The following is a 15,954-nucleotide window of genomic DNA, read 5'->3' on the forward strand; positions in this document are numbered from 1 at the left end:
CCAACCGGCTTCTCACCAACATCTCTCTTCCTCACCTTTGTCATTCTGGGTGATGATGAGGAAGAGAAACAACAGCAGGGGTGGTGGTGGCAAAAATCACCACTGGACATACAACAAGCAGGGTGATGAAAGGGGAGAGTTTGTAGGTTAGCAGTGGCTACCCCTTCTGCTCAATAACCCTCCAGGTGACACAAAGCTGGAGGAGCCCTGCAGCATCCACCACACTGGTGGTGTCTGTGGTAAAGATTATTCAGAAGGATTATATAGTTAATAACGAGTTACTCATCCAGAGGAGAGGCTGTCTGCCTCCTGGTGGTGTCTGGGAGGGAGAACCAGAAGTAGCTATTGTAAAATTGCTGCTGAAGAGTTACAGTTATGGACTACAGGCCCAAGTTTTTTAATATATAAATAAACTTATTGAGTTCTTTCATAAGAGGCTGGGAAACCTGGGAGATTGTTTAAAGTCCCCATTATGACAGCATCTGCGACCCCCCTCCTTCACATTTAAGGAGTCAACTGAAAATGTTTTACCCAAAGCTCTAAAAAAACCTGGACCCAGTACTTGGACTCCTGCAGATATATCCCTATGTATTTCAGCTTTAATATAAGTTGATAGGAATAAATAAGAAGTGAAAGATTTCTGATGCACAGAGGAAAAATAACACATCTAAGAAAGCCCACTAAACCTTTTTTGAGACTATGATTCATGCTGGATGTGCTTACTAACAAACAATCTTCTTTAAGTGGGAAAGAAAATTAAGCAATGGACCCCACCTGTTGCTCATTCCCATACAATTCATGCTCAAGGGTTGAATGTCTATGGAGCTGGGATTGTACACCACTTAGATCTCTAGCAAAATCATCTGGGATGGTCTTGGATTTCTCCTAAAAAAAGAAAATGGAGAATCCCACTGTTAATGGATCTGACCTGGTTCTGTTTTGATGGAAAGTATTACAAAACTCAAAGACAGGCAGACTTTAACCTCAATGTGGGTGAGGGCTTCTGTCAGCTCTTGCAGACACTTGTGTGTGGCTTCAGCTTCTTGTAGTCGTTCTCCTTGACACTTTGTCACCTGCAGCATCTCCTCCCACAAGTTCCTGATGAGAAAAATAGTGTGGAAAAGTGAGAAACTGAAACAGTGCTGGCTTCAGGTTTAGGGAGGGTCTCAGGAAGGTCTCATATTCCCAGTATGTCCTATTATAAGGGAAGGCACCATTAAGCCTGATTTCCAGCTGCTATTCTTCATTGTCTTTACTACCCAGTAAGAGATGACAAGGCAAAGGAACAGCAGCCGGAGTAAGGGGCTTTCAAAACCACTGCTTAACAGGCAATGCCGGGTGGCAGCAGCAAAAGGGAGGTTGGGTGGGTGGTGGCAGTAGCTGCTGCTCTTTCACCTTGCCATTGTGTCCATCTATCCATTGATCTGGTGTTCCAGAGGGCAATGGGCTATCTACCACTGTGAGGAGCATGTTGAATGGTTGAACATGCCAACTGCTGAACTGGAAAACAGCAGAAGAACAGTAAAAAGAAAAGATTCTGCATTAAACTGAAACCAAGTGTGTGTGTTTTAAAAACAATTCTAGGCTCTCCCTGCAATGTCAGTAAATTGGACACTCCATTCACCCATTCTGCTGCACCATGGACCCCCCCTTTTCTACCATTATAGTATCCCCAGTATCAGCTCTTGAGACTAACTGGGATCCTTAGGGAACATCTGGCCTACAATTTTCAAACTGTTGATTGGTTAAATCTTTCTCCACTACTTGAAATTTGGAACACATCTTTCTTATAACTTATTTGACTAACAGTGACCTGACTGCAAATTTTCTTGGTTTTTCACTGGAGGAGAGGGGAGGAAATGAATGAATGCCAGCCTGTCTTCTGTCATCTTACCGTAAATGTTTCTGTTTCTTCCTAATGTCCCTAGATGCAAAATGGTTGCGGTCTACCATATGTTCTGCTTGCTGGTGGCACATGGCAACTCTTTTTGCAGCAGCTTCAATCTGGTGCTGGAACATTTCATATTTGGCCCAAAGAAGCTTTTAAAGAAAAGAAGCAGGCAAGAAGCGTAAACACAATTCAGTTGTGAATATATCTACATCATTCATCCTAAAAGACAGTCTACAGAATCTGAAGTTTGGATCTGGATTTTTATTCCAGTCTGAAATCTTTCCAAGTATGCTGATGGAGTGAAATATTCCAAGCACTCTCTGTTGTGGCCTTTGCAATCTTTACTTTTATGCGAAAAGAAAAAAAATTATCTAGGGATTTGAAATAACTCATTATTTCTGTCCCATCAATGCTTTGCTGAACAATGGCAGCACAGAGAACTTTATATAGGGACTTAGATATATATACCTCTACACCATGGAGGCATAAGTCGCAACTTCCACCTAAATGTGTTAGTTGTGTAAATCATCCACCCCCAAATTATCAGTGCAGGAACAAATAATGCAGCTCTATGCAGAGCTACTCCAGTTTAAGCCCACTGACATCAATCTGCTTAAACTGGAATATCTCCTAACAGGAAACCCAGATTTAAAGAAAGTTTTCGGGTTAATAAACCCAAACCCCAAAAAATATCTGAACCTGAAAATGGGTTCAAATCCACAGCGTGGATTTCTGTTAGAGCCATGCTGATGGTCTTCTCCAGTGTCTGGAGAAGCTGGCATCATGGATTTGAAAGAAGTCCACCCTGTCCAACTTTTCTGGAGTCTGGAGAAAAATTCGGCATTATTCGGGATCTGCTTTTTCAGCTCCCTTTATCACCATCTTTTCCCCATCCCAGTAAAAAAAAAAAAAAAAGTTTTTTTAAAAAAACTTTGGGATATTGATATGCACACCCATATCCCTTACAAAGGCACTTTCCAACACCTTGGTAGATGCTTCTCTCCCTAGAACTGGGTACTGTGAAACCTGCCTTCAAGGTCTTGTTAATAAGATGTAATTGTTTGAATAAGTTGCATTCCTTCTTTTGCATCATTATTATATGGATTTTGATATGCCCTGTCTGCCTCTTTCCTTCAGCTTACCAGGACATGATCATTATCTGTACCATAGTCACCAGAGCTGGCAACCTGTGTTTGTTGATGGAGCAATTCCTCCAGATCTTCACATTCCCTTAGGAAGTAATGCAGTTCAAGAGTTTCCTCCAGCCTTTTCCGTCTTTTTGGAGAGATAACCAGACAGACAAGTGGATTACAATGTTACGGTTTACAATATCACCATGACTGTAAATATTATAAAGAAGAAATCAAAGGTCAGTAGGGGGCCTAGGGACAATAATTCACCAAACTGCTAGATCAAGAATAGCAGAAGCAGCAGAGTCAATGAGTTACCAGGCTGCCAGCAATCTGTACCAGAGCTGTTGTCAGAGGAGACAAGGAAGGTGTATCAGGTTCAAAAACACTTCAGAGTGCTACAGATATAGACACTTTAATGAAAGAATCAATGAATGCATTTATGAGTTATGAATGAAATGTTGGTCATTATTATTTATTTACTGCACTTATAGTCCACTTCTCTCACCAAGACTCAAAACAGATTACAAAGAAAAACAAAGGAATAAAGAAAACGGTGTATGGTTTACTGTAAACAATGCAGCAACTGAATTACTAACATCTGAAAATAGCACAATACAAACAAGATAATACATTAAACAATGTAACAATCTATAACACTATTCCCTTTTATGAAAACAATCTTGAACAATCCATTTACTACAACTCTGTTCCCTTTATAAAAATGGTCTCCTTAATAATTCAATTTTACACATTTAGCAGAATAAGTGGGTAACCTGAAAGGACTTGCAGGGGGCATCTCATTTTCCAATTCCCCACTATTTCTTCGTTCTCTTCCCTGAAAGCCCCCATAGCTTCTCCCCATTCCTTGTTTCTTCTCTCCTTCCCACCCACCTGTCAACCTACCTTTATCTATCTCCGCTTTCCCTCCTTCCCTCCTTCTGGCAGATTCTTCCTAGGAAAAGTCTGGTCAAGCTGCCAGCCTGGCAGCTGGGCTGGGCTGAGCTGCATTATGAGGAACCTACAAGGACTTGTAGAGAGCACACTGCTTTCCCCAAATCCCTCTCCCTGCACTATTTCTTTCCTACTGACAGCCATATGCACACCCATACTGGGTTTTGGTCTGTTGAACTGTTAAGATGTGTTATAGGTTTTAATAATATTTATTGTTTTAATAATGTTATTGTTTGTATTTTAACTGGAATGGTATTGGGAACTGTTCCCTCGGATGTAAGCCACCCTGAACCCAACCCTGGTCAGGAAAAGATGGGTTAAAAATCTAACAAACAAATAAAATAAGATCATTTATACATAATAAACATTAGTATTAATATTAAGAAGAATTAGAATTCTTCCCTTTATCCCTTTGTTTATACTTACAATGTTAGAAATATGCCTTTTTTACCATCTGATATAATCTTAATGTAGGGAAAAATGTGTACCCTGTCATATGTGAAATCGGACATGTGACTCCATAATTTTGGAAGCTAATGCATGCAGCAGTTTCCCTTCTTCTTTACCCTTGCTGACGTAAATATCTATGCCATACTTCACAGCTGACAGTGTCTTTATTATCCCTTACCAAGACATTTGATACCTTTAGTCCACCACTAACCATTCGATATGGCAGCATATACCCCAACCAAACAAATCTCTCTCTGTGCATACTTTAGTATGTTTTAAAGCTGGAGGAAAGGAATATAAAGTTTTATTTATAAAAAAAGACAGAACCAAATAGCAGAAAACATTGGCTTTGCTTTTTATACCTTGAGGAGGCCAGGTCTCGCAGTTCCCAAAGCTGTGACTGAACTTGCTCCTGTGGTATATCAACTTCATCAAAGTGAATGGAACCCGGGAGAGGCAGTGGTTTGGCCCTTTCCTCCAGTTCCATTGCTAAACTCTGGTAAACATCAATCTCATGCTCAAGAGCCTGACAGAAAACAAAACACCAGCTGAACTTCGAAGCAAAAGACAAGCAACAGGCCAGTGGCAAAAGTGCACAAAGGGGAGGCCAGACAACTTCAAACCTTAATAGGGGTTATTCCTGGCAGAACAAACAGTTTTTTAAATGTTCTCCGCCATCAATCAAAACCCTTAAGCCAATTAATAACCCAAATACACGGCTACTTTCACTGCTGGAAAGGCAAAGTTACAGCCAAAGGAATTATTCCTTCAGAGGTAAATCATGACTTTCTCCCTTTATGATGAAATCTAAGTGAAGGTTATAAGGGCATCTGCACAACAATCAGGGAAGTGATTGGCAATTAATGTCCACCCTCTTGAATTCAGAGTACAAACAATACCAAGCCAACAACCTCCTACTCTTGCTTAACTGTCCAGAAATGAGAGAATCAAGACCATAATCTCACAAGCATGATTTTTAAAGTTTCTTTTGTCAAAATAACCCTGTAACCAACACCTTGGCAATATTTATTTATTTGTTTACTGCCCAATTTTCTCCTCAGTGATGACTAGGGTTATCAACCTCAGAGTGGGGCCTGGAGCTCTCACAGGATTACAACTGATCTCAAGATTTCAGAGATCAGCTCCCAAGGGTGGATTCTGTGGCATCACATCCTTGCTGAGCTGCCTCCCCTCCACATACACAATCCACCCAGGCACCATCCCCTGATGAGGACCTGAAGCAGCTTACAACATTATTCTTCTGTCTTCCATTTTATCCTCACAATATCTCTGTGAAATAGGGTAGGCTGAGACAAGCAGACTGAAAGGAGAAAACGGCCTTGGAAAAGAGCTCCACCCCCTGGCTTCTCCTGGTCCCACACCCCAAAGGAGTGAGGTGAGAATGAGGAAAAGGCAGCCTGCCTACCCAACCAGCTGGGCACCACTTTCCAAGCACCGATTGAGGCTCAATTGGACTAGGCTTCATCTTCTCTGGGTGGGGCTTCAGAGGTCCCTTCTTGCAACTGTGTAGACTGGCCTGCCCTAGATGGCAGGTTGTGAGCCCACAGGAAGGAGTCCCAGCAGCCATAATTGAGTAGGCTGAGAAAGGGTGACTGGCCCAAGGTCATTCAATAAGCTTCTATGGCACAGTGGGATTCAAGTCTCCCAGATTCTAGTCTGACACTCTTAAACTGATACAACTTGTCTTTCTCCTTATTCTGTGAAAGATGGGATTCAAAAAGGATAATACTTCCATTGCTGAGATTACTCAGCAAAGTCACCTGACATCTCCAATGAAAGATTATCAGCTGATTAGCTGGGTGGATGGCACAGGTTGGCAGTGATGCAGAGTGGACGATTCCTTTCACTCATCAAACCCCTTGACCAGTGCAATCCTTTGCACCCATCTGCCTCCTCTCCATATAGTGACAAAATAATATTTCTGGGGAATCATCTTGTTCTGGGATAGGGTTGCCAGCACAAGGATGGAAAGTGGCAGGAGATTCACCCTGACTGGTGATGTAATGACATCACTGGCAATGACAAGACACCATTATTGGAAGTGATGTCACTGTGTCACTGGCAATGCTGTAAAATTCAACCAAAACTCTATGGCTTAACATAGAATATTGACTGAATGCTAGAATGTCATCTTTGATGCGATGACATCACTTCCAGTCATGCCAGAAGGGACAGCATCATGTCAGGCAGCCAATGATCACTCTTCCATTCCCCACAGTTTTCTTTCCCCACTCAGCCAATAGATGGTGAGAAGGGCTAGCAGGGGGCAGAAGGTGTCCCAACCCTAGTCTGTCTCTGTGATGGAACCTGTCCTCATACCACCCTCTTAAAGCCAGAAAAGAATTTTCTTAAATGTGTTCATTGCTTTCATCCTCCATTCTGGAATTTCACAAATCAAAGAGATCAGCTAGGCATACTGTAAACACTTCTTTTATGCAGGGCACCCAACTCAAAACAGAAATAATTCCTTCCTCTTCTGTGTAGCTTCTGATGTGAGTTGGGTTTACCCCCAACCCCCCAATCTCTCTGCTAGATAGGGTTGCCAGGTATAAATGGTAAACTGTTCCCAGCAACCCAGTTTGTTGATCTCTGGCACCTGAACCATCAGCAGGAAGAAATGGGGCAGGGGGAATGGAGGTATGAGCTCTATTCAAGTCCAGTCCTGAATAAAGGTAGAGGGGGCAAATTATAGTCCTATGTAGTCTTCTAAAACAGTAACAGCACAAGAAGTAATGGGCACACACCCCTATAATTATAGATATCCCTATAATTTGAGCACTGAAGTTAGTTTTTAGTCATTGTTAATTGTTCTGTTTCTCCCTGTTTCCAAATGGATACATAAAACTGTATTACTCAGTTGTGTAGTGTTGTTCCCCTTGTTTATGTACAAATATCAAGTATATGGCCAGTGAGCTGCATTTGGCTCGTTGGATTAGAGGTTGTATAGTCCTGCTGAAAGAATATAGGAAAATATGTTTCCCACCCCCAATAAATCAAGAATTAACCATTTGAAATTTGCCCTCCATGGTGTGTGTTGTGATTTAGACAGGCATATCTCAATGATAGTTGCTAAATTACGGGGGAGGGGGAGTCATACCCTTTGAGTTACCTTATGTTTCTTTATGAATTTAAGAGTTGCAGCTTCATCTTTACCACATTCTTTGTTTGTCACCAGTGGGAGCTTCTCTTGTACCCAACTCTCCAGGTCTGATATCTCAATTAAAAACTATTTTAAAAAAGATAGATGGTTATTTTTATCCCTATTTAGATTAAGATCACCTGCTAATTTTCACAAGATCTATTTGAAATTATTGCTACATGATAAACTCATGGATTCCATACTAAATAAAGAGTCAGTTGAAAAACAGAATAACTAGCTTTAAATTACACAAAGGTAGGGAAAGGATTTTCAGAACTATTGCACTTCTCGACTTTTAGTTGAGAGGCTTTCAAGCAGCAAGCTAAACTAACATTATTTTCTCCACTGCAATGAACAAAAGACATGAAAAGGGCAGGAGCAAAATGCTATGAAATGAATGAATCATATACCTTACTTTAAGCAGCAAAAGGGTGTGATATATTATGCTGTAAAGATTTTCCAACAGAGATCCTATCAGGTATATGGGATTGTGGGGAAAGGATCTAGACTAGATGATCCCCTGGATCTCCAGGATTCCCAACTGCTAAGGACAAATCCCCTGCCCCCCTTTTTGCATTTACTTGATAAGTGGACTGTTAATTTCATAGCATGGAGTACTATGGCAGATTTTTAGGAAAGTAGCTGTATTAGACTCAATAAAATAATCTGAGCATACGGTACAGCACTGCTGGGACTGTAGCACTTCAGAATAAATGTGGGTGAGCCAATCACATATGTAAGTGCATACCCATATAAAAATATCCTTGGCTGGTAATAATCATCGATTGATCAGTTAAGAATAAAATAGGGTAGATCTTAAAAGGCACTTTATTTTAAGCAGGAAAGGAAATAGCAATCTAGAAAATATTTTGCTTTAAGTTTAAGCTAAAACTGTTATTTAGTTAAAAGTTCAAACTTTAACACTGCAGATATGTTAAACACTTTGCCTAGACTAATAGGCCGTTGCTCAAAGAAAATTGCAGGCTAGGTTTCAAGGAGCAGTATAATAAGTAGCATATGACTTAATCATTATGTGGTATAATACACATCAACAAAGGGATGGAGGTTTTTTCCCTACAATATGGTTTTTAAAATAATATATTTTCAACAACCTACAATAGCTGTTATCATAGAAAGTAGCTGTTTCATGGCACATTTCAGAAGGCCTGGTTCATTGTATGAATGGTTCTATGTGTATGTAGTGTTTAGAGTGTTTTTGTATTTTTTTGTGTGATATAAATAAAACTTCTTTAAAAAAATGTTTGGCTGGAATGCAAGACAAACAGAGAAAGATTCTAGCCTAGGTTTACCCCTGATGCATACCTTGATATGCAGGGAATTTTTTAATGTGGCATAGGACCAAGACAGGTGTTTGCCCCCCTGCAAACTGGCACAATGTTGCAGCTAGCACTCTAGTAAAGCAAAGAGGTCTTTGGAACCTTACAAACTGTCTTGCTTTCCACACTTAATACCCTTTATCTATGTCTAGATGATGAGTGACATTAAAGGACTCTGGAAGATACCTGATGGAAGGCAACAGAATGCTGTAGCTGTTTGATCCTTCCCTCACATGCTTTCTCCAATTCCGTCCAGCCTTCACTCAGCTCCTGGCACTTCTCCTTGATTCTCTGGGTTGGCATATGCTTGCCTTCTGACACAGCTCTTCCTTTCTCTAGAACCCTCAAGATTTGGTGATTATGGGCATTCACATCCGCTTGTGATTCCTAGTACAAAACCATTCATTCAAGATAAGAAAAGGCAACAGGCAGGGCTAAAATAGTACTAAAAAAGGACAATAGACTATGAACACAGAGGATGTTACTTCGCAAAGCCTGAGGGTCATAAGCATGTACTGAGCTAGTTTTGCAATAGCATCCAAGGGATCTAAAAATGAAAGTATATTTCATTTTTTTAAATCTATACTGTCTTCCTGTCAGGGTAAAATTCAACATTGAAACAAGGGAAATAGACAACAACAACAACCCCCAAACACAAACATTTCCAGCAGCCAGCACCAAACTTCTAATTATAATGCCACTTAATTTCACAAGTAATATCCAGAAAAGTGTGGGGGAAATCAATCCTACCCTCCAAAGGCACAAATAAACTGGTCAGGCTTCACATGGCACATAAAAGATAATGAAGGCAGCTCTGGGTGAACATCTCTTGGGAGATAATTCCATAATGTGTTTTAAAAAAATAACAACAGAGGCAAAGGATACAAGCATAATTTTTTTCAGAGTTGTAAACACAAGATAAGTGGATAATTCACAGTGAGTAGCCGTGTTAGTCTGTCTGCAGTAGTAGAAAAGAGCAAGAGTCCAGTAGCCCCTTAAAGACTAACAAAACTATTTTCTGGTAGGGTATGAGCTTTCGTGAGCCACAGCTCACTTCTTAGCTCACTAGAATCTTAGCTGTATCTGAAGAAGTGAGCTGTGGCTCACGAAAGCTCATACCTACCAGAAAATAGTTTTGTTAGTCTTTAAGGTGCTACTGGACTCTTGCCCTTTTCTACTAAGATAAGTGGAGAACACTTATCTTGAATACAATTTGCTCATCCAAATCTATGCCTGGCTCATTGGGGTCCCTCTGGTCCTGTAGATCATAACAACATTTTTGAAGTGTTGCAACAAGGGTTGGTTATGCACAGGTACTTTCACTCACGTTCTTCCCCAGTCTGTCTCGGTTGTTCTTTGGAGTTATGCTTAGGGCTGCCAGGTTCCTCTTTGGTACCGGCGGGAGGTTTTTGTGGTGGAGCCTGAAGCGGGCAGGGTTTAGGGAGGGGAGGGACTTTAATGCCATAGAGTCCAATTGCCAAAGCAACCATTTTCTCCAGGTGAACTGATCTCTATTGGCTGGAGATCAGTTGTAATAGCAGGAGATCTCCAGCTAGTACCTGGAGGTTGGCAACCCTAGTTATGCATTTGTTTTCTGTCCATTAGAGGTGACCTTGCTGCCAGCCCTCACAAATCCCAGGACTTCCCATTCCTCTGTTAACCCAATTCTTCCCTTTCCCCTGAGCTCAGTCCTGGTGAGATCCCCATGCATAAGGCAAAATGCAGGACACGGAAACTTGCTTTCTCTCACAGCCAGTTATGAAGCAACATGTAAAGATGCGGGGATTCAAATGCTTCCTGCTTCGTCGGAGCTCTTCCTGAGCAGAAAAAAGGCTTTTTAAAACCGAGGGTTGTTCTCCCCGCCTTTCAAATTGCTCCCTTGTTTTTTTTGTTCTTAAAATACTTTTTTATGCAGCAGTTGGGTTGGGGGGGAATTTTCTCTCACAGTAAGTTCTACAAAGTAAACCAGTTACAAAGCAGCATTTAAAGGGGTGGGGATAGCTTGGAGACTGCTGGTCCGTAGATTCCCAACATGAAAGTGTGGGTCCCGTGAGCAACCAACCTCCGGTTAAACTTCCATGCATAAACAACCACTGAAGCAACCTTTTCTTTCCTCTTTACTTCCCGTAGGTTTACTCTAAACCCAGGAGAGTGACAATTGTATAAAGTTGAATTTACATAATAATTTCTGCTCTTTTTCTCTCACATATGTGATCTGTTTCAAGGTTGTTGGGTCAAGCAGGGAAAGAATCTGTCTGGAAGCATAGGGAGCAGGATTTGAAGTCAACAGACAATGTCTGAGCATGGTAATAAAGAGGATGGGCCCTTGATATGATCCAGATGGGTCTTCTTAGGTCTACCACAAGATCCCAGCAAAGTCCAACCAAAGTCCAGTGTTAATCCAGCTCTCGTTTTTCAATAGTGCACAGCCAGTTGTCAATGGAAACCCTAAGCAGGGTATGAAGGAGACAACCTTCCTTTTGGGGTTGTCTCAAGCATCTGATAATCAGAAATATACTGCTTGCAAAAATGGCAGTCCATTAACTATCATGGCTGCTGATAGACCCAAAGGAAATAGAGGAGACCATTTATTCTGCATTTCAACTCTGTTTTAATCAAACGGCATAGGGACACATTTATGGCACAAGCTTTCAAATGACATCTTATGATTCATTTGAACAATCCTGGAGCCTTTACTAGAAAGTGACCAATGATATTTGGTAGGAGAAACTACTGCCAGGAGTTGAATGTTTGATGAGTCAGAGTTGTTACTATCCTCTCTCTTGAGTTAAACCCTAACAAAAATTAAGTTTTTCCAGTTGCTACAATAGGCAATGGATTTAGCACTGGGCGCCATAATTGGATTTTATCCATCAAAAATCTCAGGAAACAATTAATTGGCATTTGGCTCATGTTTTTTGAACTCTTGGGAGTTTCAGCCCTGCATGGAGAGGTAATTATTGAACATGCCGCATTTAACTAACTTCTCCTGTATAGAAACACAAACCTCTAAAACTTTCTATCACTCATAACACCACAGCTAATTTTAAACATCTGTCTTATGTGCAAAATACTGAAGAGTTGAGGTGTTTCTTTCTTATGCCAATTTCCCAAAGAAATAAGTAAAATCAGATTGCTTGTGATATTTTTAATATATACTGGCTGTGCAAGACCACCCAGCAGACTAGAAAGGAGAAAGGATGATTTTTAAAAAATTATGATATCAATAAAGTCATTTTGCTTGACAACTGGGAGATGTCCTCACTCTGATTTTCCAGCTCTGGTGAATAAAAAGTCCTCAGCTATAAATCTCTTGTCTGCAAGTCCTGTGTAAACAGTCCAACTTTGTACTAAGCACATATGCCCATGAGTCCTTTTTGTGGAGCAATTTACAATGCACATCTATCCCAATCAAGGTTCAAGTATCATTCCTCTGGGTCTGGTATAACCTTGTAACACCCTCCCCCTTCTAATACACACACATACTGTCATGAAAACATAGACTATCAGTGCAATCCTCACACTTTCCTGGGATTGAGCCCCATTGAGAAGTCCTGAGTAGGATGCAGAGCAGACCTGGTTAGGATGGTATTGTATCTCATGGCAATGCCTTGCTGCCTTGATTACATTCCCCCTCCCCAAACTGGATAAAGCATATCCCACAAATACCGTGTTTGGGCCCCAATCCCAACCTTTTCCTATCAGTGATTTAGCTAATATGTTAAATGATCCTGAAATGGTTTAGGGATAGGGTTGCCAGGTCCCTCTTCGTCACTGGTGGGAGGTTTTTGGGGCGGAGCCTGAGGAGGAATTTTTTTTCTGTATGCTACTAAATGGGTTATAGGTACCCTTCTTTGGGGATTTCTCATTGGCAGCAAGCAAAAATAATTCACAACTATATTTCTATGTGTGGAATGCCTTGGGCCTCTAAACTCTCAGCTATAGGCTTTTTGTATATAATGCTGCCTAGAGGATCTTGTTGATTCTCAGCTTTTGGAGGACATATAATTCTGGAAACTACCATGGGCCAAGCAATGGGGTTGCCATGACACCAAGTGTGTCCAGTCTAATATTCTTCAATAAGACCTAGGGAAGGAAACAGTACCTAGACGAGTAAGATCTAGGATTCTAAGGGTTTTCTGTTTGTTGGTACTAGCACTTAGAATTGTGCCTAATGTGGGATGGTGTTTGGCTGGATAAGTGCTTGAGCCTAAAAAATCTTCCAGCAGGCTAAAGAGACAGGTGCTAACCTCAAAATGTTATGAAAAGAAAATCTGCATCTATTATGCCACCTGCATCAGGGGCACAAGAACCAAGGAGTTACCTTATGCTTCTGTAGCAAACTTAGAGCTGCATCCAAGGACTTGCCTCGGTTTGTGGAGCTGGCAACTGACATTTTTTCATTAATCCATTTCATTTCCATATCGTGGTGATGGTAGAATTGGTAAAGTTCTACTCTTGCCTGCAACAGCTGGCCTCTTTCAGCAAGAGGCTCCTGGAGAGAGTAATACCTGCAAACCAGGTATTAAAACAATGCTGTTTGTCAATGTAGTTTAAGAATAACCAAATTTTCTTTACAGGTTATTTCTTATCATGAGGTTAATGATGAGACCCATTGAAAAGATCAATGATCCAGTTCCCATTGAAGTAGCTTTCCATTCATTTATGATCTGGTACTCATGCCCTCTTGACTTGTTTTCTATATCCAGATTGCTGAAACTCTGAAAAACCAATGTGAAATCGTACTGCAATCATACTTTGTGAATGTTAAAAATGTAGAACTCAATCACTTTTCCAGTTTTTTTACCCTTGTTTCTAAGAGAATGAGGGTTTTGTTAGAAATTAACAAAAATGCAAGAAACTGACCAGCAAGTAAGGCCAGAGAATGTGATCCCAGATGAGCTAGTGAGAGGCAGCTTTATTTGAAGGCCAGAAGGCTCATAAGATTTTAGTTGAAATGTACATCAGAACTGTTTTCCTCCATCATTCCTAGACCATGGATGGCCACACTATTGCATGAATGCCACGAGTGACAAAGGCGGAAGATGTTTGTGGCACATCTGCACAGGAAGAGGCTATCTTTTGTCCTAGCTATAGCATCCTGTCATGGCTGGCAACAGTTGGCCAGCAGCCTCCAATGGTGGATCTTCAGAACATAGTTTGATGATAAATGCAGCGTTCTTAGCCTTCTGATTCAACTTGAGAGGCAACTAAGGTACTGAGCACTCTTAGGGAAGGCATGCGGAACAAAATGAGGAAGAGTAATTTACAGGAAAGATAAATCCCATTCTTCTGTTTAAAGAGCCAATCACCACAACAGGTTCTCTCTCAGATAAAGTAAGGTTTGTCCTGTGCAGATGGGATGGGGGCATTTTGCAAGTTTCCCTGTTTTTGAGAATTCATTCTAGAACACTCACAAAAATGCAAGTGATTGTGGGAATATTCTTCCCTCACTACTTCAGACTTGTCCTATGGCACACTTGCCAAAAAAGCTGGCCACTGTTGTTATAGATAATGTGTCAAAATAATTCAGAAGGCATATCACATGGATCTATTTTTGAGATAAGTTATATGAAGAAATTGGTCTAATACTTAGTGTAGTTTTTGGTGCAAACAGACTTTTTTGTTGTTTATTTGCTACATTTATATCCTGATTTTCTTCTTAGAAGTTCAAAGCAGCATTTTAGCCTCACATCAATCTTATGATGGAAGTTAGATTGAAATATGATGATCTGACCAACGGCATCTCAACAATTTGAACTTAGGCTTTCCCCTTCCAATCCAGCAATCTAGCTACTGCGCCACACTGGCTTTCATGTCTTACTTCCCCATGTTCTCTTTACTTCCTCCTCAACGTAGCCTTCAGAGTTCTGGTAACAGATTGTGTTTACTGAGAGAGAAATAACCCCTAGTGATAAGAAAACAAGATCCTGTGAAATACAAGGTACTATTCCAGAGACTGCAACTCACCTTTGCAAATACTTCTGTGTCTCATCCAGAATCCTCTCACTGTCAAAATGATCCGTAGCTATTTTTTTGGCATGAAGGACAATGGAACTCATTTTCTCAGCCAATCCCTGCATCTCGTTTTCCAGCTGACAGTGTTCTTTGAGCAGATTGCGACTGGAACGCAAGTCATGACCCACATCTGAATTGTGAAGGGCTTTCTTCACCTTCTCCATTTTCTCTTCAGCATCCTATAGAGGACCGATAAAAAGTGCATTATTCCCACTTCTGATTTTTCCAGTAGCATAAGGTTTTAGCAGTAGTGTTTTGTGATGCATGCTATTTCATGAAATTTTGGTTGGTTTTAATAAAATGTATTACACAGATTTTGTTTTTGGAATTTTTCTACAGAGCAGCAATCTTTGATAATTGCAAGCAAAACATCTATTAAGTCAGCATGCCCTGAGCTTAGTGTCTTAGGATATCTCAAGATCTGGTTCTAAGGCTCTGTACCATCATAATTTCATCCATCACATGCCACAATGACACTCTTTAGCAAAGAGTCTCTTTATGAACCAGAATCCTGTATACACCCATATATTCATCCCTGAAAATATCAGAATATGTCTAGTTTAGGGTTGTTCTTTGTAGACAGAATGTTTACAAATATAATTTTGCACCTACTCTGTAAAAGAACTGCTTTGGAATTCCCTTTCAAAGTTAAGTGTGTCTGCCTATATATCTAAGGTATAATATTTGGTAAAGTGTTTGGAGAGAACCTTGTTGATGATTCTGTCTTATAAGTAAAGGTCTAGTTTTTATGTACATTAAATGTTTTAAAGATTTTTTTCACGTTCAATTTTCTTTTCCATGCTTGTTAGTTGCTTTGAGATCCCTGACTAAAAAGAAGGATATTTTGAAAATATATATTTATTTTCCATACACCAATAAACAAAACAAAACATAGAAGAAATACCCTATAGATCAATTAGCATATGCCCAATTCAATTTTAAAAGGAGACAGAACAGAGAAAAAAAGGACCCACACTTTTATAATCTATTACATTTACTGCTTCTAATAATATA

The 15,954-nt window shown here is 40.4% G+C and overlaps 1 protein-coding gene across 1 annotated transcript in view; it reads right to left on the minus strand.

Moving 5' to 3' along the window:
• The window catches only part of SPTBN5 (spectrin beta, non-erythrocytic 5), a 151,344-nt gene that overhangs the window by 87,141 nt on the left and 48,249 nt on the right, over window positions 1–15,954 (minus strand). The window contains exons 23-31 of the mRNA XM_056851886.1: window positions 14,893–15,119; window positions 13,247–13,433; window positions 9,109–9,309; window positions 7,556–7,672; window positions 4,788–4,951; window positions 3,034–3,166; window positions 1,895–2,040; window positions 984–1,098; window positions 775–885 (exon numbers count right to left, since the gene is read on the minus strand). Coding sequence (XP_056707864.1) covers window positions 775–885; window positions 984–1,098; window positions 1,895–2,040; window positions 3,034–3,166; window positions 4,788–4,951; window positions 7,556–7,672; window positions 9,109–9,309; window positions 13,247–13,433; window positions 14,893–15,119 — 1,401 coding nt within the window. The remainder of the gene's footprint in view (window positions 1–774; window positions 886–983; window positions 1,099–1,894; window positions 2,041–3,033; window positions 3,167–4,787; window positions 4,952–7,555; window positions 7,673–9,108; window positions 9,310–13,246; window positions 13,434–14,892; window positions 15,120–15,954) is intronic.

The sequence above is a fragment of the Euleptes europaea genome, chromosome 6 (genome assembly GCF_029931775.1).
Source record: "Euleptes europaea isolate rEulEur1 chromosome 6, rEulEur1.hap1, whole genome shotgun sequence".
Lineage (NCBI taxonomy): Eukaryota > Metazoa > Chordata > Lepidosauria > Squamata > Sphaerodactylidae > Euleptes > Euleptes europaea.